This window comes from Lithobates pipiens, unplaced genomic scaffold (genome assembly GCF_037356315.1).
Source record: "Lithobates pipiens isolate NorthernLeopardFrog02 unplaced genomic scaffold, aLitPip1_a1.2 Scaffold_19, whole genome shotgun sequence".
In the NCBI taxonomy this organism is placed as follows: Eukaryota; Metazoa; Chordata; class Amphibia; order Anura; family Ranidae; genus Lithobates; species Lithobates pipiens.
In genome coordinates this window covers 407,304,321-407,326,767 of record NW_027507764.1, presented here as the reverse complement: position 1 = coordinate 407,326,767, position 22,447 = coordinate 407,304,321, and the positions used below count along the sequence as shown (strand labels likewise).

At 40.6% G+C, this 22,447-nt stretch overlaps 1 protein-coding gene across 1 annotated transcript in view; it reads right to left on the bottom strand.

The window, feature by feature from the left end:
• LOC143997071 (acetyl-coenzyme A synthetase, cytoplasmic-like) overlaps positions 1 to 22,447 on the bottom strand; it is a 75,452-nt gene that overhangs the window by 14,384 nt on the left and 38,621 nt on the right. Inside the window, exons 9-12 of the mRNA XM_077492461.1 lie at positions 21,811 to 21,981; positions 14,633 to 14,766; positions 11,022 to 11,154; positions 2,490 to 2,546 (exon numbers count right to left, since the gene is read on the bottom strand). Of these exons, the coding sequence (XP_077348587.1) occupies positions 2,490 to 2,546; positions 11,022 to 11,154; positions 14,633 to 14,766; positions 21,811 to 21,981 (495 nt within the window). The remainder of the gene's footprint in view (positions 1 to 2,489; positions 2,547 to 11,021; positions 11,155 to 14,632; positions 14,767 to 21,810; positions 21,982 to 22,447) is intronic.

The following is a 22,447-nucleotide window of genomic DNA, read 5'->3' as shown; positions in this document are numbered from 1 at the left end:
CCCATCATGGAGGCTACATTCAACTCAATCTCGGACTTGTAATTGCAGAGAAAAAACACAAGAGGCTCATATTACTCTTATCCTCAAAGATCAAAAAGACCCAGCCGAATGCTCAAATTACCATCCAATATCTTTAACCACTTTCAAACCAGGCACATCCTCCCTTCCTGCCCGGGACAATTTTTAGCTCTCAACGCTGTCGCACTTTGAATGACAATTGCGCGGTCATACAATACTGTATCCAAACTAATTTTTTTTTATTTTCCTCCCACAAATAGAGTTTTATTTTGATGGTATTTGATCACCTCTGCGGTTTTTAATTTTTGCGCTATAAATGAAAAAAAAAACGACAATAAAAAAAAAACAAAAAAAAAAAAAACTGATGGTCGTTGGCTAAGATTGTTTTGCTAACACTTTATTATATTACAACTATAAACCTCTATGTAGATTTCTGCCATATGATGCGTTGACGTGTTGAAATCTACCTTTGGTGATTAGCCTTTAGGAGAGAGTCAACAATATTATTAGGAATTTTGTTATAACACTGCATTTTCCAAAAACAAAAATGTATTAAAAAAAAAAAAAAAAAAAAACAGAAGCGGTGAGAATGTCGTCACTTCTGGTTTTGGTCCGTTTTAGAGCTGCGCTATCGTTAAGGATGGGATTCTTTCCCCCTCGTGACTTTAAAGAATTTCTATGCAGAGTTTGCTGCTAAAGAAAAAAAAAAACCCAGGCAGTCTGACCAGTTTCACAACATTCCTTAGCTGCTGAGCCAACTATAAACATTGTAACATTCTGTTCTTTAGATCAAAGGAATGACTTCAGTCTGTAAATGAGGGAAGTTTAACCACTTAAAATGGATGTAAACCAGATTCATGAAATTTAGGCTGGGCACATACATCTGTAGTTTTTTCTTATCTCTCTCCAAAGCCCTTAGACCCATGGCTTTCTTCTGCTCCGTTCTTCTGTTATCAGCATGATAACTTCTGACAAGTTCTGACATGTGATAAAACCAGCCTGAAATTTGTGTCAGGGCAGATGCTATAAATAGATTAGCAGACAGCTGGTCGATTCACAGCACAGCTGTGCAAGTCTCTGCCTATGTGGAGGGGTGCCTTTCCTCCAATCAGCTGTTTCACAGTGTATGGCAAGACTCCCCTACCCCTGCTGGAACAGGAACAGAAAATTCTAACAGAATGTACACTTTCTAAACAGTATATAAAGCTGAAGACAGCAGATATACATGTAAAACTTATGTAGGGAGATTTGTTTCATCTTGTATCATCTGAAGCTGTTCACTTTACTGGGTATATGTGAGGGTTTACATCCACTTTAAAACAAGTGAACAAAAATTATAAGACAAGGTTGCGCTACCAATAATAATCAAAAATAGCAGCCAGCATTAACAATGATATAAATAGTGAAATGTGAACAGAAATATAAAATGCAGCGTTCAAGGAATGTAACAACCCAAAATACTCCCTTGGGAGGAATATTCGCTAGGTGAACTTGTGAATGTAAAAACATATAAACTTACTTATATTTATGTTTATGTTTTTACATTCAAAAGTTCACCTAGCGAATATTCCTTCCAAGGGAGTCTTTTGGGTTTTTATATTCCTTGAGCGCTGCATTTTATATTTCTGTTTACATTCACTTTAAAGACTAAACCTTTTTCTGACACGTTGGTTTCAAATTTAAATCATTATTTTTGCTAGAAAATTACTTAGAACCCCCAAATATTTAATTTATATTTTTTAGCAGAGACCCAAGAGAATAAAATGCTGGTTGATGCAATATTTTATGTCACACTGTATTTGCATTTTTTTTTTGGGGGGGGGGGGGGGATACACTTTAATGAATTAAAAAAAAAAAAAAAACAGTAAAGTTAGCCCAATTTTTTTGTATAAATGTGAAAGATGATGTTACACAGTGACAATTGTGACAGAATTGTGATCTTTATTCTAAGCAAAAAAAAAATCCTGATTCTCATTTTTCCCCAGAATCGCACAGCTCTAGTCTGTTTGTTTACAAGCCATTACCAAGTCCCATTTTGATCAGATGCTTTGGAGGCCAGGAGAGACATGGGATATGATAGACCAGGGGGGATGTTGTGAAAGCAATATAAAATGATCCAAAAAAAAGTGAAATACATTTAAAAAAAATTATTTTATTTATTTTAATGTAACGCCCCCTCCCCCCCATGCTCAAACACAGAATGTAAACACTCACGTAGGTCCCACATGTGTGTGTAAATGGCGATCACACCACATAGGAGATATCACAGCAAACAATCAGGGTGACAGCAATAATTCTAGCGCCACACTTCTTGTGCATCTCTTAACTGGTAACCTTCAAATGCTTTAAATGGATAATTTATTGTACCATAGTTTGTGGCTATTCCACAGACATGCTCAATTTTTAAAGTCCAACATGTTTGTTATTTACTCAGCGTAACATCTTTTAGACTTTAATGTATTGCTACTTACAGCTGATCCAGGTTTCAGTGGCGTGGCAGCCGGGAGAGGAGTTATCACATGACCTCCCTGAAAACAGATCAGTACGAGAGATTTTTAGTTTTTCCTTCTGTGGTTAAAGAGTAATTCAGAGACATAAGTGAAAGCATTGAGTGAGCTATTAATGTTATCCAGTAAAGACAGCCACTGTGCTAAAGACAGAAGGTTCACCCAATTTACAATACTCTGCACAATATGCAAAAACATCCCCATATAGGATTAGTAGGCATGTATATACTGAAGTCCTTGCTATGTAACCGTCTTGTTTCTACATTACCAAATCACACTCAGCTTCTAACGTAAAATTTAAATTTGATTGGGAACTTTTTTTTTCAATTAGACTCTGTATATATGGAAGGAAGTAAAGAAGGATTTTCCAGGATCACCCGATTACCGTCAAAAAAAGATTCAGGGGACAAGTACAGTACAGAAAAATCTAAACTACTAAACAACTAGGTTATATACTGCGTTGGCTGCCCCAAATTTTATATTTTCTCCACAACTCGCCGATATGGATAGGTTTCAGGTGGTTTAAGAGAATAGAATCTCTGTTTAGAGTTTTAATATGGAGAAAGGGGTATGCCTCGTCACAGTTTGATGATGTTGGGATGCCCACACAACGCACTTATTGAGGCCCTCGAGGCAAACTCATTCGACATACGTTGTCCAACGATAAACCAGATTGTTAAACTTTGGAAAACAGCAAAGGCCTTACTAGGATACCAGGGGGTATCTGTTCTGGCCCCCTTATGGGACAATATAAACCTAGTCGAGTTAGCCAAAGTTGAAAGATGTAGGGAATAGGTGAATAAAGGGATAAACCAACTAGCTCAAATATTTCAAGGCCCAGACATTATATCATTCGTCAATTTAAAGCTGGAATTTCCGTTGTCGAATCATTCGTTCTACAAATATCTCCAGGTCAGACATGCAATCCAGACACAATTTGGGTCTCAAAAGGTGCAGTGGACCCAGATCCCTGTTCTCTCACAAATTATGTCCCTTGACTCACTCAAGGGACTGATTTCTTATCTGTATGCCAGATTTGGGGATAAAATGCTAGATCGCGAAGGCCTGGCTAAAAATAGAAAAAAAAATGGGAGAGGGATGTGGGCCCACTGTCCAACCCCGACTGGGATCGGATAATTGAACAGGGAACTAGTGTTTCAATTTCCCCTTCGCAGAAAGCTTCCCATCTTTTCTTTTTTTACCGGGCATATCATACCCCTAAGAAAATGTTTAAACTGCGTTGGAGAGATAACAACCAGTGTCCTAGATGTGGTTTAGCTGGAGACTTTATCCATATGCTTTGGAAGTGTCTGAAACTATTTAGGTATTGGATGAAGGTTATAGATCAGATCAACAGAATCTTTAAATTAACATTAGAAGCAACGGTCAGGACCTGCCTTTTGGTTATACCCGAGGGATGCATACCGTATATACTCGAGTATAGGCCGACCCGAATATAAGCCGAGGCCCCCAATTTACCCCCAAAAAAACTGGCAAACTTATTGACTCGTGTATAAGCCGAGGGTAAGACATGCCTGTCCATCCCTGTGTGTGTGTCCGTCCATCCCTGTGTGTCCGTCCATCCCTGTGTGTCCGTCCATCCCTGTGTGTCCGTCCATCCATCCCTGTGTGTGTGTGTGTCCATCCATCCATCCATCCATCCCTGTGTGTGTGTGTCTCCATCCATCCATCCATCCATCCATCCCTGTGTGTGTGTGTCTCCATCCATCCATCCATCCATCCCTGTGTGTGTGTGTCTCCATCCATCCATCCATCCCTGTGTGTGTGTGTATCCATCCGTGTGTGTGTGTGTGTGTGTGTGTGTGTGTGTGTGTGTGTGTGTGTGTGTGTCCAGCCTACCTGTGTCCCGAGCCTTTGTCCCGAGCCTCCGTCCCGTGCCGAGCCTCCTTGCCTCCGTGCCGAGCCGCCGTGCCTTGCCTCCGTCCCGTCCCGTGCCGTGCCTTGCCTTGCCTCCGTCCCGTGCCCTCTTCGTCGGCGCCTCGGCGGCCATTGTAAAATTCAAAAGCTGCGCCGCCGCCTTCGCCTGTGATAGGCGGAACACTGAATTTCCCAGCAGCCTGTGTTCCGCCTATCACGTACATCGTATCATCCTCGTCCGTAGTACGAGGATGATACGATGTCCGTGATAGGCGGAACACAGGCTGCTGGGAAATTCAGTGTTCCGCCTATCACAGGCGAAGGCGGAGCCGGAGGCGCGGCTTTTGAACTATAGAATGGCCGCTGTCTGTCTGCTCGACACGCTGATCGAGCGGGCAGACAGCGATGACTCGAGTATAAGCCGAGGGGGGCACTTTCAGCCTCAAAAAAGAGGCTGAAAATCTCGGCTTATACTCGAGTATATACGGTAATTCCTAAAGACACTATTGAACCAGTTATAAGATGTCTCTTTCAAGCAAGGAAACTAATTGCCCAACAATGGCAGTCACACTAGGGCCCGCTAGTCGAAACTTGGCTAGCAAGTATAAAAGCAACAATTTGCAATGAGAAGTTCTTTTTTATTAAACAGGGTAACAACAAGAAGTTCATGAGGATATGGGGATCTTGGTTGCGGAGGTTGGGGATTCCCCCATAAGCAGACAGGTTGGTTATGCTCTCTCCTATGGTTTTTCCTCTGGGCCTCCCCATGATCCTTCTGATAACCAGCGAATAAGATTGGTAGAGAATTGCGGAAGGGTGAGAGGAAAATTAGATTTAAACTAGGTGTATGGCGTGATGCTATAGGGATGGTGGGGGGGGGGGATTAGGCAAGGAGGAAAACAAAAATATAGGTATTAGGTGTCAGGGCACTAGTATTAGCCATTGCGACTATTTTGAGAACGCTAAAGGGTGTTAATGTTTCCGGGTTTTTATTTTCTTCCTTTTGTAAATGTTATGAATCTTTTATGTGTTCACAAGAAATTTTTGTATAAATTAAAAAAAGAAAGAAAAAAGTATGCAATTAAATATGCCACGATGATGTGGAATTGCAAAGAGACATAAATGAGCTGCAAGGTGAATCAAGTCTCCTGCATAAGGTCGATGATGTGGCAAGAAAAAAAAAAAAAAAAGAAAAGGTTATATACTGCATACAAATCTAAAAAGGATTTAAAAGCAGAACTATAGCCAAAACACATTTTTTCTATTTTGGATAGAGTAATGGAGGGTAATAACCCGTCAGATTTTTCTTTGTCATCTGTGTCCCATTGGGGAGATTTCCCTTCACAGATGGAATTATTTGGCCTCAACACTAAACAATCTGTCTGGTGGAAATCCAATACAGCTCACCATCCAAATAACACCATTCCTATAGTAAATCATGGAGGTGGTGATATCCTGTTATGTGGGCATTTCTCTGCAGCAGGGACTCGATCACTTGTCCTGATAGAAGAAAAATGGATGGGGCAAAATACCATCAAATTCTTGAGGAAAATCTGCCCTCTGACAGAAAGTTGTCAATAGAAGAAGGTTTACCTTCAAAACATAACAATGACCCAAAACACACAGCAAAAATAATCACACCATGTCCTTGACAGAGAACAGGGTGAATGTCCTGCATGGCTTAGTCAGAGACCAGACTTGGGTGCACATATCTGGAGTGCAGTTTGCAGTCCGGCGTCCTGTGCGTTTCTGTTCACTAGTTCAGGTGCAGATTTTTCTCTGAATTCACACCTCAACTGGACCCAAAAATTGCACAGGACCCTTTTAAAAACAGCATCGCACCAGCCCCAGACATGTGTGAAGCGGCTCCATTGAAAGCCATTCACACTCACATGTTATGCAAATTGGATGCAAGTACAAATTCATTCAATTTGCATAGATGTGAACCCAGCCTTAAACCCCATTGAAAATCTGTGGAATGACTTGAAGACTGCAGTCATTACTATCTGACTTTGTAGTGTGCAATATTAATGCTTTATTGGCACTATCATTTCTGTCTTCGGCCACTAAGTGGGGCTGTATGTTCTCTATGTGCGCTTTATGCAGTTGGAAGCTGTAACTGCCTGTTTGTTTTCTACTGTTTTGTACATTACAACTTTGTGTTTATAAAGTATAATACAATTTTTATATATATATATATATATATATATATATATATATATATATATATATATATATATATATATATATATATATATATATACACACATATATACATATATATACACACACACACACACACACACATACACATACATACACATACACACATATACACACACACACACCCCATGCCTGACACGCAGACAGTGTCAACTATTCAATACTGGTCGCATCTTGATTGGTGTTGGCCAACACAAAACAAAAAAACAACAAAAAAAAAACTTGATATTATTTTCAAGCATAGATATCTGACCTTAGAAAGTCATAAAGATCTGGAATGTGTCTGAAACTAGGCAATCGTATGGGGAAATGTCAACTGTAGCACTGAACAAAATGTATGTCTAGCTTAGCGTACACTTCATTAGTTGGCTTAATCTATAGGACAGTAAAGAAAAGAATATGCCTTTGTCACATACCCTTTGGTACAGAGCACAGTAACATTTGAAAATTGTGGTAGATGTAGATAACTTGTCATCAATAACAGTATACACATCATAGGTCACATGATAATGATTCTTAGGTATACAATTTATAACTTTATAGCCTCAACTATTTAGAATAAAACATCACACAGAGAATGGTTTGCTAAACTCATTATTAAGATTTATTGCATACACAAAGTTCAGAGACTGCAGTACTAACAACTCCAATATATCCATTAGCCTCTGCATCAAGTGTGCAATCATTTGCAAGGACTAGCAAATTACATATAGGCATTACGTTGTTAGAACTTCACCTTCACGCCTAGCTAAAACAAGTACCTTCCCACATTAAATTGCTCATGAGCATGACTCTGCTATGCCACAGTACGCCATATCCTGCAAATACAATTAGTGACTCTCTAAAGCCCCATACACACTATCAGTTTTTCTGCTGAGTTGTTCCTTCAGATTTACCAAAACCATATAATATGAGGTCAAACCTTAGGAGTTCCAATTTGTATGCAATCAGGCAGGCCCTTGCACTACATTGTTTTGGTAAACCTGAAGGAAAAACTCAGCAGAAAAACTGATAGTGTGTATGGGGCTTAACAGGTACAAGAGCACTTAGTCAAAGTAGTATAGGACGATGCTGTGTGCATGAGCCTTAAAAAAAAAAAAAAAAACAGAAGAGACCCACTAAATGAAGTAAAAAAAAAAAAAAAGTTGAATAGTAGTTTATTTGTACAATTAATGCTGATACCTGACTAGTTGCCATGGACAACACCCTGCATTTTCATTGTTTCAGTCAGAGAAATAAACCAAGCATTCTCTGGACACAAAAAACACACACACACACACACACACACACACACACACACACACACACACACACACACACACACACTATTTAATCTTAAAAGACATGGTAAAGTGTAATATGGACATCCATGGAATGTGTTTTTGTTTGAAAGTTTGCACTTTTCCACAATGCAAACTCCCTAGAATTTTTCAAATCATAGAAGACTAGCTTCATTAGAATTTCCTTAAACATGTCTGAGTTCTCTGTGCTGGAGGGGGTCAGTCTGCACTGAGGGGTCTGTGTGCTGGGAGGAAGGATTGGTTTGCATTGGGGCAAATCTGTCTGTAGGGAGGCAGGGGAGTCTGTATAGAGGGGTCTGTCTTGGAGAGGGGTCTGTACCAAGGGGGTGGAATTTAGGAATTTTAGGGGAGTTCTGTACTGTAATGGTGCGTACACACGATCGGAATTTTGGTTGGAAAAAGCTCTAATGGTTTTCCCGACGGAATTCCGACAGGATTTCGCTCAAGCTGTCTTGCATACACACGGTTACACCAAATTCCGACCGTCAAGAATGCAGTGGCGTACAACACGTACGACGGGACTAGAAAAAGGAAGTTCAATACCCAGTAGCCAATAGCTTCCATCTCGTAGTTGAAACTGAGCATGCGTGAGTTTTTGCGCATTGGAATTGCATAGACATGATCAGAATTTCTGATGGAAAGTTTTTCCGTCTGAAAATTGAGAACATGCTCTCAAACTTTTGCTGGTGGGAATTCGGCCAGGTAAATGTCGATGGAGCAAATACACATTTTCCAATGAAAAGCTCTCATCGGTCTTTTGCTGGCCAAAATTCCGATCGTGTGCACGCGGCATTAGAGACATGGACGATTTGTACTGGGAAGAGGGGCAATTTTGGCTGAACTCTGAAGTGGCCTGTGCATTTTGTACTCCTGACCCCTGCACTATAGACACTAAGCCCTGGTTCACACTGGTGCGTTTTGACATGTCAAATCGCCGGCAAGGGCGCCGTCCTAATCGGTGCAAACGACGCACCGATTTCAAAACGTAGTCTCTGTACACATTTTTGCAATTTCAGGGTGCAATTTCCATTGACATCTGTGCAGAAATGTCTGAAATTGCGGCCAAAATTGGGACTGAATGCGGGAGTGAAATCATGCAAGATCAACGGCTTCATTCCCATAGCTCCGTGTGAACCTGAGCTTAGGGAAATTTATCAAAATTGGAGCAGACAGGATCTGCAGCAGCTGTGCATGGCAACTAATCAGCATCTAACTTACATTTTCAAAGCTTAATTGAGCAAGCTGAAGGTAGACGCTGATTGGTTGCCATACACAGCTGCCTCAGATTCTGTCGACTCCAGTTTTGAAAATCCCCCTCACTGTTTTACATTTCATACTCCTGACCACTTCAATCTAGGCACATTACTCCTGAAATTCTTCTTTAAGGTAGACTGTGTAAGATAATTATCAGCCCTGGGTGCCGGATGTGCTAGGTATGCCATTTACTGCTGGCAAGAATTTTCCAATTGTTGCCGGAAGCCACCCCTGGCCACGCACAACCTCCCATGTGAATATAGCCTCATTTGTCCTGAAAAAATGCTAGCCATCTTTTCATTAAGAAAAGTCAAAAAGATCTTGTGTCCCTTTTTTTGTCTTGCATTATTGGTGGGTACAAGTATAAATCCTTTATTATTATTATTTTTAAGACAAACAAACAGTGAACGAGGAGTGGTCCTGACACAACGCCAGTCCCCTACATGACCAACATGGTCAACTATGACAACATTTCAATCTACCTAACATAGGTATCCGACTGTGTGTACATTTGAAAAACCATCCCCTATCCCCCCCTCCCCTCAACAACCCATAACTCAGTTCACCGCAATCCTCAGGTGGCAAATTTACCCTACAGCGCTACAGTGCTAAAAATAGTGCCTGTATAGCGCTTGAAAAAAGCGGCTCCTTTCACTCCAGTGTGAAAGCCGGAGGGCTTTCACACTGGAGGGTTGCGTTAGGACGGTAAAAAAAAAAAAAAAAAAGTCAAGCTAGCAGCATCTTTGGAGCTGTGTATTCACCGCTCCTACCCACTAAAATCAATGGGGCAGCACAGCTATACCGCCGGCAAAACGCCCCCTGCAGTGGCGCTTTGCGGGCGGTTTTAACCATTTTTCACTATTTTTAGCACCAATTTACCATTGTTTTACCAGCGCTATTCGGCAGCTAGCTGGGCGGTTTTAACCCTCATTAGCGCTGCTAAAACAAAGGTAAAGTGGAGCTATAAATAGCTCAGCTTTACCGCCGATGCCCGCACCGCCCTAGTGTCAAAGGGGATACACCGGAATACAGTCCACAGGCTTATTGATGTGGCCCATGCAATGACAGGGCACTGCATGTCTATCACCATCAGATTAGTTCAATACCCAGAGGACATATCTACAATTATTTAAGCCCCACTTTCAGCATAACTGGAAACTATTAGGGGTCTTTTTAGTCCAGACTCCATTATTGCAGCAGACTAAACAGTAAGCCAACATATCCAGCAGTTTTATGCGAGTTAAACCATGCCTGAAAGACTTTGTTAAACTTTTTCCCGCACCCCCTCGGAATGGTACGTTGCCTTATAGTAGGGCATCATGGAATCCACAATCCCTTTCCAAAAAGGGTACACTGGGGGTGTGGAAGACCTCCATTTGAGCAATATAGCCTTTCCCCCATAGAAGAATAGGATGTTCAGTAACGTTCTAAGAGCTCTGGAGGGGACCGCCTCTTCTACCAGGCCCAATAGACATACCCTTACTGATATTGGGATAGGTACTTTCAGTATGTCTTCTATCCAGGAGGCCACCCCTCCCCAGAAGGTCTTGATCTGAGGGCATTTCCAGAAGATAGGTTTAGTAATATATTTTAATACTGAATTTAGTCTGAAATTAGGTGGAATAAAAAAAAAATATATAAAATAAAAAAGGGAGGAGAACTCTGCTTATCATTGGTGTACTTCTAAGGCCATGTTTTGCCCTCTGGTAATTTCACAAATATTGGCAAACTGGGAAAATAAAAAAGAACTGTCCTTCCGTCTTGTCTTATAAGAATGATATTTTAAACATAAATCAACAGCCAACATAAACAGTTCTAATTATAAGGATGCAAAACTTACTGTTTCTGTCTGCCAAAAGGTGTCAACAATGGGACACCTCTTATTGCCAACGACATTATAGTACCACAGCCAGGCTTCTGGATTGATAGGTTCTCCTACAGTTCCAAGAATCTTCAAAGAACTTAAATCGTATCTAGATTAAAAAATATTGACCATTATGAATTATTTTAAAGACATTTCCTAAATATTAAGCTGTCCAAACACCAGAGAACCCTGCATCTTGGTGGATAGTAAACTTGGACATATTCAAAACATTCAACATTCATACTGTGTAGGAAACAGGAGCAATCATGATACATGCATACACACCGCATTGTGTCCTTTGTGGCACTATATGTTTCTTACTGCCCACCTAATATCTGCATAGATACATTTTTAGCAGCAAAAAAAAGTCATCCAACATTTCTTTCTAGATTCAGCTTCGATATGTGCTTCTTAGAGGGGCTTTGTAATAGTTATGGGTCAATTGTTAGCATTTATTTCTGCTCCTAATATTTTTTTCCACAGTTTCAAACTGGCAAAATTATGACATTTGGGATGGAATTTTAAACAAAAATCCCCATTTGACCAGTATAGGTATGGTTCTGGTCCACCTTCACAAAAATGTCAACAGTTTAGTCACATGAAACTGGAAAATAAATGATAACTATAGGGGTCAGATTACTGGGGAAGAGCCTACAAAACTGGCATTTTATTATTAATTATAAATTATGGGCGTCTGCTGTGAGGCGGTCTTACAGCCCGTGGTGGAGCCCTTCTCAGTTCACGTCGTGCCAGCGTGCCGCTGGTATGTGCTGGCGTGCGCAGGGCTTATATATGCTTGTCTCTCCCCCGACACGATCTTGCTGCTCCTCATTTGAAGACGCCACACATCTTCTGCCACATATGTTTGTCTTACAAGACTATTCTACACATTGCTTTGTCACTCACCATCTCACTTGCTTTTTACTATTGGGTGTTTGTCTGGTCTCAGGGTTTTTTTTTTCCCCTTTTCCCCTGTCACGTTTCTTTGTTCACGCATAACAATTCAAACACTCACCCTTTCACCCATCACCATGTTCACTTATATTCATCATTGTCATTCAGACTCACTAGGAGCATTATACGCTGACACGACACTTTTCATTTATTTTCAGGCAGCTTTCACTGGTTTACTTTGTTCTTCCCATGAGTTAGCAGACTGTGCTGTGTTGGTTTTAGGGGGACTCTCTGTATGTGCCTCAGCTCCCGGGAGTGACAGCTGGTGGGGCCCCGACCTCATGGTCGTCGCTTCTCATCCCATTGGACCTTATGCAAGTACTCAGGATGGGCCAATTTGCCTTTTCCTGATATTTTTTACAACTAAACTAATTTTATTTTATTATACTCCATAGATATTTTCGAGCATCCGCCCCTGAAGAGTGTCAAACGCGTTGGGCCTATAATATAATACATTACATACGATACCGTTACATGTCTGTAACAGACTTATCAATTCTGATTTTATTCATCTACTTAATATGGTTCTAATGTCCTTTATATTCTCATATTGTTGCTAGTGTTGCTTATATTTTACATGTATTTTTATGAATTTATGTAATTACTCTGGAGTTGTCTGATACTTATGTATATGTTTTTGTCCACTCCACACGAGTACTCAGATGTGTGGATGGATTAACAGATGAATGTATAAATCCACTGTGAAAGGGGTCCTTAACATTGTCATGCTCTTGTATACATAATATTTATGACTAATAAACTTGTACTTTTTCAACATACCTCCACAATGTGGACGACCTCATTTAAAGTCCCACCTACCCTTGTTTTTCTATATGAAATAGGGATGGAAGCACACTACATATGTGCCTCATTTAAAGTCCCAAATCCCCCCCCCCCCCCCTTTTGCTAAAAAGATATCCAAGGAACTGAGAACGCCAATCAGCAGTGTTGAAATGCTAATCAAGAAGTAAAAAATTAGGGGTTCTGTTGTAACCAAACCAGGTAGACCAACTAAAATTTCAGCCAGAAAAATTGTTCGGGATGCAAAGAAAGTCCCACAAATAACTTCAAGTGAAATACAGAACTCTCTGGATGACAATAAGGAGGCAACTGAAGAAAGATGGGCTGCATGGTCAAGTCGCTAGAAGAAAGCCATTACTACGCAAATGCCACAAAGTATCCCACTTACAATATGCCAAACAGCACAGACAAGCCTCAAACCTTCTGGCACAAAGTAATTTGGAGTGACGAGACCAAAATTTACCTTTTTGGCCACAACCATAGAAGATACATTTGGAGGGGAGTCAACAAGGCCTATCATGAAGGGTACGGAGGTGGATCGCTGATGTTTTGGGGATGTGTGAGCTACAAAGGCACAGGAGATTCGGTCAAAATTGTTGACAAGAGGAATGCAGTATGTTACCAAAAAATATTGGAGGAACATTTGCATTCATCAGTCAGGAAGCTGAACATGGGACGTACTTGGACATTCCAACATGACAATGATCAAAACCCAAGGCCAAGTCGACCTGTCACTGGCTACAGTAGAAAAAAGTGAAGGTTCTGGAGTGGCCATCTCAGTCTCCTGACCTCAATATCATTGAGCCACTCTGGGGAGATCTCAAAACGTGCGGTTCATGCAAGACAGCCCAGGAATTTACAGGGACTGGAAATTTTTTGCCAAGAGGAATGGGCAGCTTTACCATCTGAGAAGATAAAGAGCCTCATCCACAAATACCACAAAAGTCTACAAGCTGTCATTGATGTTAAAGGGGGCAATACACGGTATTAAGAACTGGGGTATGTAAACTTTTGATCAGGGTCATTTAGGTAGTTTCTGTTGCCATTATGATTTAAAGTGGTTGTAAACCCACTTTGAAAAAAAAAAAAAAAAAAAACAAACACCTGCAAGACAAAGGCATAATGAGCTAGTATGCATAGCATACTAGCTCATTATGTAATACTCACCTGAGATCAAAGCCCTCGTTGTGGTGCCCGTACACAGTACCGGCCAGTGACATCACTCCCGAGGGTTACTTCCGGGTATCACAGTTCCAGCGCTGTTATTGGCTGGAGCTACGATTACGTCGCTCCCATGCATACACGCGGGAGTCGGCGGTAACGGCACACTCACTGAAGCAAACAGAACGTGCGCACCATTGCATCATTGCGCATGTGCCGATGATGTGGGCACATGCAAATACAGGGGATATCTCCTAAAACGTGCAGGTTTAGGAGATATCCTGGGTAGCTACAGGTAGGCCTTATAAGCATATTACCTGTAGCAAAAAGTGGTCTGTAAGGGTTTACAACCACTAAAGCGTAAACAGTTGATAATAAATGGCTTCAGCCAAACACTAACCATGAGTGAAAGAAAAGTTGTTGTGTTATCATTCATATTCTCTGAAAAATGGCCAAGAAATCAAATTCTGCCAGGGTATGTCAACTTATGAGCACAACTATGTGTGTATAATATATCTCTCTCTCATATACACACACTAATTTATTTATATATATATTTATATTCTTTTTTTTTTTTAATTCATTTAGATAATATACAGTCCTTGGAGGAGTGTATGTCTAATTTGGGAGAAAGTATTTTCCGATGAGCTGTCACACTCCAAAACACTTACTTCTGAATTACTTCATTTCCATACTTCATGAGCAGGCGGATGGCAGTGGGTGCCGTGTAAAACTGGGTCACTTTATACTTTTCAATGATTTCCCAGAATCTCCCCACATGTGGATAGGTAGGAATGCCTTCAAACTATAAACAAAAAAAACACATAAGTTGTGCTGGAAGAAATATGTGTCAGTGTCAATTCTCAAACTAAATTATAACAGATCAGTTTCAACAGTATTGCACTGTAAAACACCCGAATTAAAATCTTCGGATGGCAGTTGCTATTTCCTATGCAGCTTCACTGAGAATCAAGTTACTGCCCCAGAACTAGTTTAAAAGAGATGTATGCTTTTTTTTTTTTTTAAGATTCATACTTACCTCGATGTGAGGCTGAGCCGGGTGCCGGTCCAGACATGTGGGCAGATCACGACTGGACCCGCTCTGTGGCGCCAACAGCAGGCTTCACCCCGTTGTCTGCTGATAACAGGTCACAGGAGTGCAGAACGAACTGTACCCCTGTGATCCACAGAAGTATACAGCCAACAAGAAGCTTTGGCTGTATGTCTCTTTTAAAAGTCTGAGAATAATTGCTTCCATTACAAATGTATTTTGGAATAGGCCAAAGATGTATTCAGGGCCATTTTCAGCACCGGAGCCTGAAGGCACATAAACTTTGTATAACTCTTCTGCTAAAATCATCTTTTTAGAAAGAAAATATTCTCTTCTTTTAAATTGTCCTAACCTGGAATAATATGCAAATAGATAAGGAAAAACGGAAAAAGAAGGACGGGACTGTTACGGTGCTGATAATAGTCAGAAAGAAGTATATAAATGTTTAGATAAAAGAAAAAGTTTTATTAAATGTAGTAAAAACAATCAAGAAAATACAAAAATTAACCAAAATACATATATTGGCTGCCATACAAAACAGTATATTAAATCCAACAATTAGTTTGAATAACCCTATTCTTGGCAGTTCAGATGGAAAATTCCCGACATGTTTCGCCTATTAGGCTTCTTCAGGGGAGCCAATAATTGGTGGAAGAGAAATTGTTTTGTTTAAAATACTATTTATTAGTATTTTAAACAAAACAATTTCTCTTCCACCAATTATTGGCTCCCCTGAAGAAGCCTAATAATAGGCGAAACATGTCGGGAATTTTCCATCTGAACTGCCAAGAATAGGGTTATTCAAACTAATTGTTGGATTTAATATACTGTTTTGTATGGCAGCCAATATATGTATTTTGGTTAATTTTTGTATTTTCTTGATTGTTTTTACTACATTTAATAAAACTTTTTCTTTTATCTAAACATTTATATACTTCTTTCTGACTATTATCAGCACCGTAACAGTCCCGTCCTTTTTCCGTTTTTCCTTATCTGTTACAATTGGGATGAGGTGCGTTGATAATCCCTTGCCTTACTTAGCTTTTTTCATTCCCCTAATATGCAAATAGGTTTACAAGAAAAACATATACATTCACTGCTAGAAAACGGCGTCCAACTACAGTGAAAGGCCTTCTACATGCACAGGCCTACTGTGCCTAAGAGTGGTTTGACACTGCTGCACTGCAGTTTGGCTGCAGCACGAGTGCATCCAGTGTACTTGTGGTTTATGTACAGACTACCCACAGTTTCCCTTAGACTTATTAGAGTGCACATTATTGGTCCTGCATACTGCATCTTTGGAAACGCACCAAAAATGTGCGATCTAACAGAAGTTCATGGGAAACTGTGGGTAACTAGCACTAAAACTGTAGCTACGCTGCTCTGCACCCACGCTTTGGCCAAACCGTAGCACGGCAGTGTGAAACCACCCTGAGGTTAAATCCAGCCTTGTTTGTATTATATAACAGACAGTGGGTTCATTCACTAAAAACTGGAGTGTGCAAAATCTCGTGCAGCTCCGCACAGAAACTAATCAGCTTTCAGTTTTTTTTTTGTTTTTTTTTTGTCAACGCTTAAAAAGATATTAACCACTAGAGGACCAGCCGCCGCAGTTATACTGCAACAGGTTGGCTCTCCTGGGCAAATCGGCGTAGCTATATGTCGGCTACTTTAAGACCACTAGGGGGCGCGTGCCCGAGGCTCAAGGGAGCCAATCTGCGTGCCTGGCAGCCGCAATGTCCGTCAGGCATCCACGATCGCTCCCAAGAGAGAGACAGAACGGAGATCTGTCAATGTAAACAGACAGATCTCATTTCTGTCAGTATGAACAGGAGATCTGTCTCCTCTCTCCTAAGTATGAACAGCGATCGGTCATAGGCAGTAGCCCCCCTAAGTTAGACTCACTCCCTAGCACACACATTTAACCCCTTGATCGCCCCCTAGTGTTAACTCCTTTACTGTATAAAAGGTCATTGACAGGGATCAGTGGCTATTTTTAGCTCTGATCACTGTATAAAAAGGTCAATGGTCCCAAAAAAAAGCATCAAGTGTCCAATCTGTCCGCCACAATGTCGCAGTCCCAACAAACATTTTTTGGGTACAGCGTCACACCACTGTGCAATTGCCGATTGGCTACCAGTGTCCTAATTTTTATTCTAGTCCTATTCTGAATCTAAAGAAACAAATACATCAATATTTATTGACCTTTTATTACTTGTGCTCAAACAAGTCCATTGAGTTTATTTATAGTATGTGTTCAAATTATTCTTTCATAGACCTAAGAACTAAAGAAAGGGGATAAAACAAGGGTGCTATTTCTCAAACATTATATGAATACTATGAATAAGACAAAAGTTGCTTTCTTGTTAGTAGCACCTTAGCATTACATTGGTTAAAACTTAAAACTGAACAAGATTTTGTTTTTTGAAAATTATTATTATTCTTATTCAGTTTGCACAGTACTTTACAAAATATAGGGAGATGATACAAGAAGGATATGGAGAGAACAGCTTATGGGAGCTTACAATCTTAAAAAGGGAGGGTCAAGTGATAAAATAGGCGAGAACTGTGTGGACGTTTTATTACCAGATGTAGATACAAGAGCAGGTCTGACCGTCCCATCTGTACTCAATGTATGAACATGTGATTATTCAGATATGAGCAGTGGGAATTAGAACTTCCAGCATCAATAACATTACTGAACGGTTTTAAAAATATCACAGCTAACTCAATGGTAGTGAAAAATGTCTGTAGGGATGTATGGTATATAAAAAGTGAATGGCCAGAAAGGAGCTCATAAAGTTTGTTATCAGAAAGTTGTTCACTCCACAGATTAATAGAGGTAGTTTTAATATCCAGTAATTCCTAGATACAGTGGTGCTTTAGGCTCCTATGAACAAGAGTACGCTGCAGACAAATGCATGGGGTCTCAGTGAAGCTGGCTTATAGACAATGAGGCCAAGATAAAGCGACCCTCTTGTCTTTAGCTTGTGGACTCAGCTAGGTTATTTATGGAAGCAATGCTGCAAATATTGCAATGAGTATTGCAAGTATCGCAGGGTAAAAAGTTATGGGTTTAGCCTTTTATCTACCAAATGATTTGAATTTATGCCCATCCAAGACTGAGATTTGCACAGCTCTGACATGCAGCACAGCCCTGTCTGGCAGGGCATGAGACTTCACTTTTCTATGTTGAAGTTAAGTAACAGTTAGGGGCAAAATGGTGGCTTAGTGGTTAGCACTTTTGCCTTGTGGCACTGGTGTCTTTGGTTTGAATGCCAACTAGGACACTATCCTCATGATCTCCTTGCTTGCATGGGTTTGTGTGTGTGTGTGTGTGTGTGTGTGTGTGTGTGTGTGTGTGTGTGTGTGTGTGTGTGTGTGTGTGTGTGTGTGTGTGTGTGTGTGTGTGTGTGTGTGTGTGTGTGTGTGTGTGTGTGTGTGTCTCTAAACCCAGCTCACTGTATCTGGTCTCCCACAGTACACAAAACATGGAATGCAATTATTTTAGTAAATATAAACAGCTAAATACCTTTTCTCATCAGTAGTATAAAGCAGTCTTGTGACTTCTATCAGTGTCGAGCCAAGCACTAGTTAAAGCTTGTAGGAGGAGTGTTCATATTGCACCGAGCTATCCCATCAAGATCCAGGACCCCTGACCCTGTGTCTGGACAGTGCTAATTGGCCCCATGCTGATCACATGCACTCTCCCAAGAAAAAAAACAAAACACACCTCTCTAGCAATACACACCATATTGAGCATGTGCAGCCTGACTCCATAGACCCTGTTTTATCAGGAAATTATCAGGGGACAGCGGAACGAGGGGAGGATCTGTGCATACAGGATCAAACACTCACTGTGGAACCCTTTAGAGTTTGACAAGCATGCTTTACTTCAAAATGATTTTACGGTTGTGGGTTTAGTAACACTTTAAACCCAAAACCAAAAATTTTATATATTGCAGCTTACCAATCATTAGATGTGGTGGCTGCATTCGTTTCTTTTACATGCTTTTCCCCCTTCTGTTCACCTGGTGATCTGGCCAGTAACAGACCTCCTGTATTAGGATTGCCTCTACTCTGGATGAAGGAGAACTTTAGGACAGCAGTAGTCTCAGTGTGAGGGAAGGGGCATATTAGATGTACTAGCAGATTTATTTACACTAACAAACACTTTATCAGCAGTTAGAGCAAACAGTTTTGTTCCTTTTGGCATAAAAGGTTTTATGTATATAAAAGGCTGATCATTGTAAGCACCCGTCAGTGGTAAATAGTTTGTCTCATCCCTGTAACTGATACATTGTGCTGGAGAGTTTGTACTTTGAAAAACAACCAACTTACTGGGCAGATCACCAGGCGAAAATAAGAGAAAAACAGCCTTAAAAAGAAAAATGAATGAAGCCATCACATCTATAAATTGGTAAGCTGCAATATAATACACGTTTTGGGTTTAATGTCACTTTAAGACTAAGCACATACAGCCCGTGACCTGACAGTGAAGAAAGAAACAGCTCATTGACTAGAGCATCTCACCTTTAATGCTTCCTGCCTAATCCTGCTTATCATTTATTTTTATTATTTTTTATAACACAGCACACAACTATGCGATTGATAAATGAAAGGTCAAAAATGACACAGATCCCGTGTCAGTAAATGATGAAACAAAAGAAAGATACAATACATGGGGAAAAAACAAAAAAAATTAAATAAATAAAAACAGAATATATTAGGCTCCATGCACACTGAAGCTCAAAAAAGCTATTTCTGGACGCCAGATTGCTGGCAGAAAACGCTGGTTGAAAAACCTGCTTTTAACAGTGTTTTATACTAGCGTTAATGAGCGTTTTACAGCGTTAGCGTTAATGGGCGTTTTTTATAAAAATACACAGAGGACACTCCAAAAATCCCACAATGCATTGAAAAATAGAATGCCGAACACTAATGAACAAGCGTTTATGAGCGTTTATCAGCGTTTGTCGTTTTTTGGCGCTGAAAAACGGCACTTTGAACGCGAATTTCTGGCGTTCAGAAAAAAGCCCATAAACTCCACTGCTCATTAAAGCTGAAAAACGTCCATGTGTGCATGGACACATAGGCTAACATAGAGTGGAGTTTATGGGCTTTTACAAAAAACGCTCAAACGCCAATAAACTGCAGTTTATCAGCTTCAGTGTGCATGGAGCCTTAGGTCGGCCATACAGGTCTTTCTGAGACAAAACAGCTATTAATAATTTACAGCCATTTGCTTACATAGAGGTGGAAAGTCATATACCTTAATAGCCCCAATACAGTACAATGTATGTGTTTACGCTCTCCTTTTGGCAATAGTCTCTCTTTTGCAGAAGTTGGCCAGATATCTCTAAAGTACCTGGTCTCCTTCCTATAAAGCTGGAAGTGAAGAACTGCCCCCCTCCCCCCTCGAACCACTCCAATCAGCGCTCTCTGCCATTGGCTGAGAGTGAAGATTGAGAGTCGGTCAGCTGCTGGTTTTCCAGCATGCACGTCCAACAGAAGATGGCTGAACGGCTGGCTTCTGACAGACAGACCAACATACACATGGGCCAAATGTCGGACGGTTTTCTTTTAACCACACATTGTCTCCCGACATTCGGCCCCTGTGTACGGGGCTTAAATTGTGCAGTTCTCTAGTGTAGGCTTAACCACTTCAGCTCTGGACCTTTTGCCTGGTCAAAGACCAGAGTTTTTTTGTGATTCGGCACTGCGTCATTTTAACTGACAATTACGCGCTCGTGTAACGTGGCTCCCAAACAAAATTGACGTCCTTTTTTCCCCCACAAATGGAGCTTTCTTGGTAGTATTTGATCACCTCTGCGGTTTTATTTTTTGCGCTATAAACAAAAAAAGAGAGACCATTTTTGCTATAATAAAATATCCCCAAAAATATCTAAAAACAAAAAAACTAAAAACTTTTTGCTCAGTTTAGGCCAATACGTATACTTGTACATATTTGTGGTAAAAAAAAAAAAAAGCATGTGACACGACACTGATCACCGCTCCCGATCACATGGAGCTGTGATCAGTGTCCCGTCACTAGGAGGCATGGGGAAATGCTTGTTTACATCAGCATTTCCCCATTGTTCCTCTCCGGGAGACGATCGCGGGTAAGCCTAAAGATATAGAGTCCGCAGGACCCATGATCACACTCACGCTGCTCGCGGCGGGCGCGCACATGTGCGCCCACAATGCCGCATCTTAAGGGGCAAGGTACAGGGACGTTAATATGCCTGTATGTGCCCTTCTGCCGACGTATATTGGCGTGAGGCGATCGGCAAGGGGTTAAAAAAGAGTAGCTCCACGTTTATTGAGAAAAGGAAGAAAAAACAATCCCTTCATTTTTGCAGAAGATGTGTAAAACCTGACTTGTATCTTAATGCAATATTCTTCACACAAGCAGGAAATTACATTTCTGGAGGTCTTCTGTATACCAACTGTATACAGAGCGCCTCTAGAAGAGATATTGCATCAACTTACAGTAACTATATTTTAAAAAGGAGGAAGTCATTTTTAATAAGATTAAATTGCAAAGTGGCTTGTGTAGTAATAGTATATGCTATATTATTTTTCCCACAAAAGTAGAGTAACCCTATAAATATAATGACCAACCTCTGACTGACTACTAAAACCATGAAGAAATGTTTGATTTCCCCAAAAGGGTGTCCAATATATTGATTACAAATTTGTCAAAAGCCACTGAAGTTTTACAGCAAGACCCACCCATAGAGTTTTTATACAAAACCTTCTTTGTATTAGAAGAGCCATATCGTTTGAGAAGCTTACCATGACACTAGTAGCACCATTAGCTAGTGGACCATAAGTGATGTAAGAATGACCTGTAATCCATCCAATGTCAGCTGTGCTCCAATAGACATCATCTTCATGGTAGTCAAACACATACTTGAAGGTTAGCGCTGTGTAAAGCAGATATCCTGCAACTGTGTGAAGCACTCCCTGCAAAGAAAACAGAGAAAGCATGTCTTTTCATATGCCTTAAAGTGGTTGTAAACCCCATTCATGAAATCTGACTTGGGCATATATCTGCAGAGTTTACTTATCTCTGTCCAAATCTCTAAGTCCCATGTCTTTCTGCTGCTCCGTTCCCGTTATCAAAATTATAGCTTCTGACAAGTTCTCTGACACAGGAGATAAAGGCAGCTGGAAATGTGTTGGGGAGGGAACTTGGAGATAAATTAGAAGAGGAGGGTGTGTGCCCTTCCTCCAATCAGCTGTCACACAGTGTATGCCAAGACTCCCCACCACAGTGGTGGAACAGGAGGAAAAATTTGTAACAAGATGATCACTTTCTAAACAGTATATAAAGCTGAAGACAGCAGATATACATGTAAAACTTATGTAGGGAGATTTGTTTCATCCATGTGCATCATCTGAGGCTGTTCACTTCACTGGGTATAGGAGA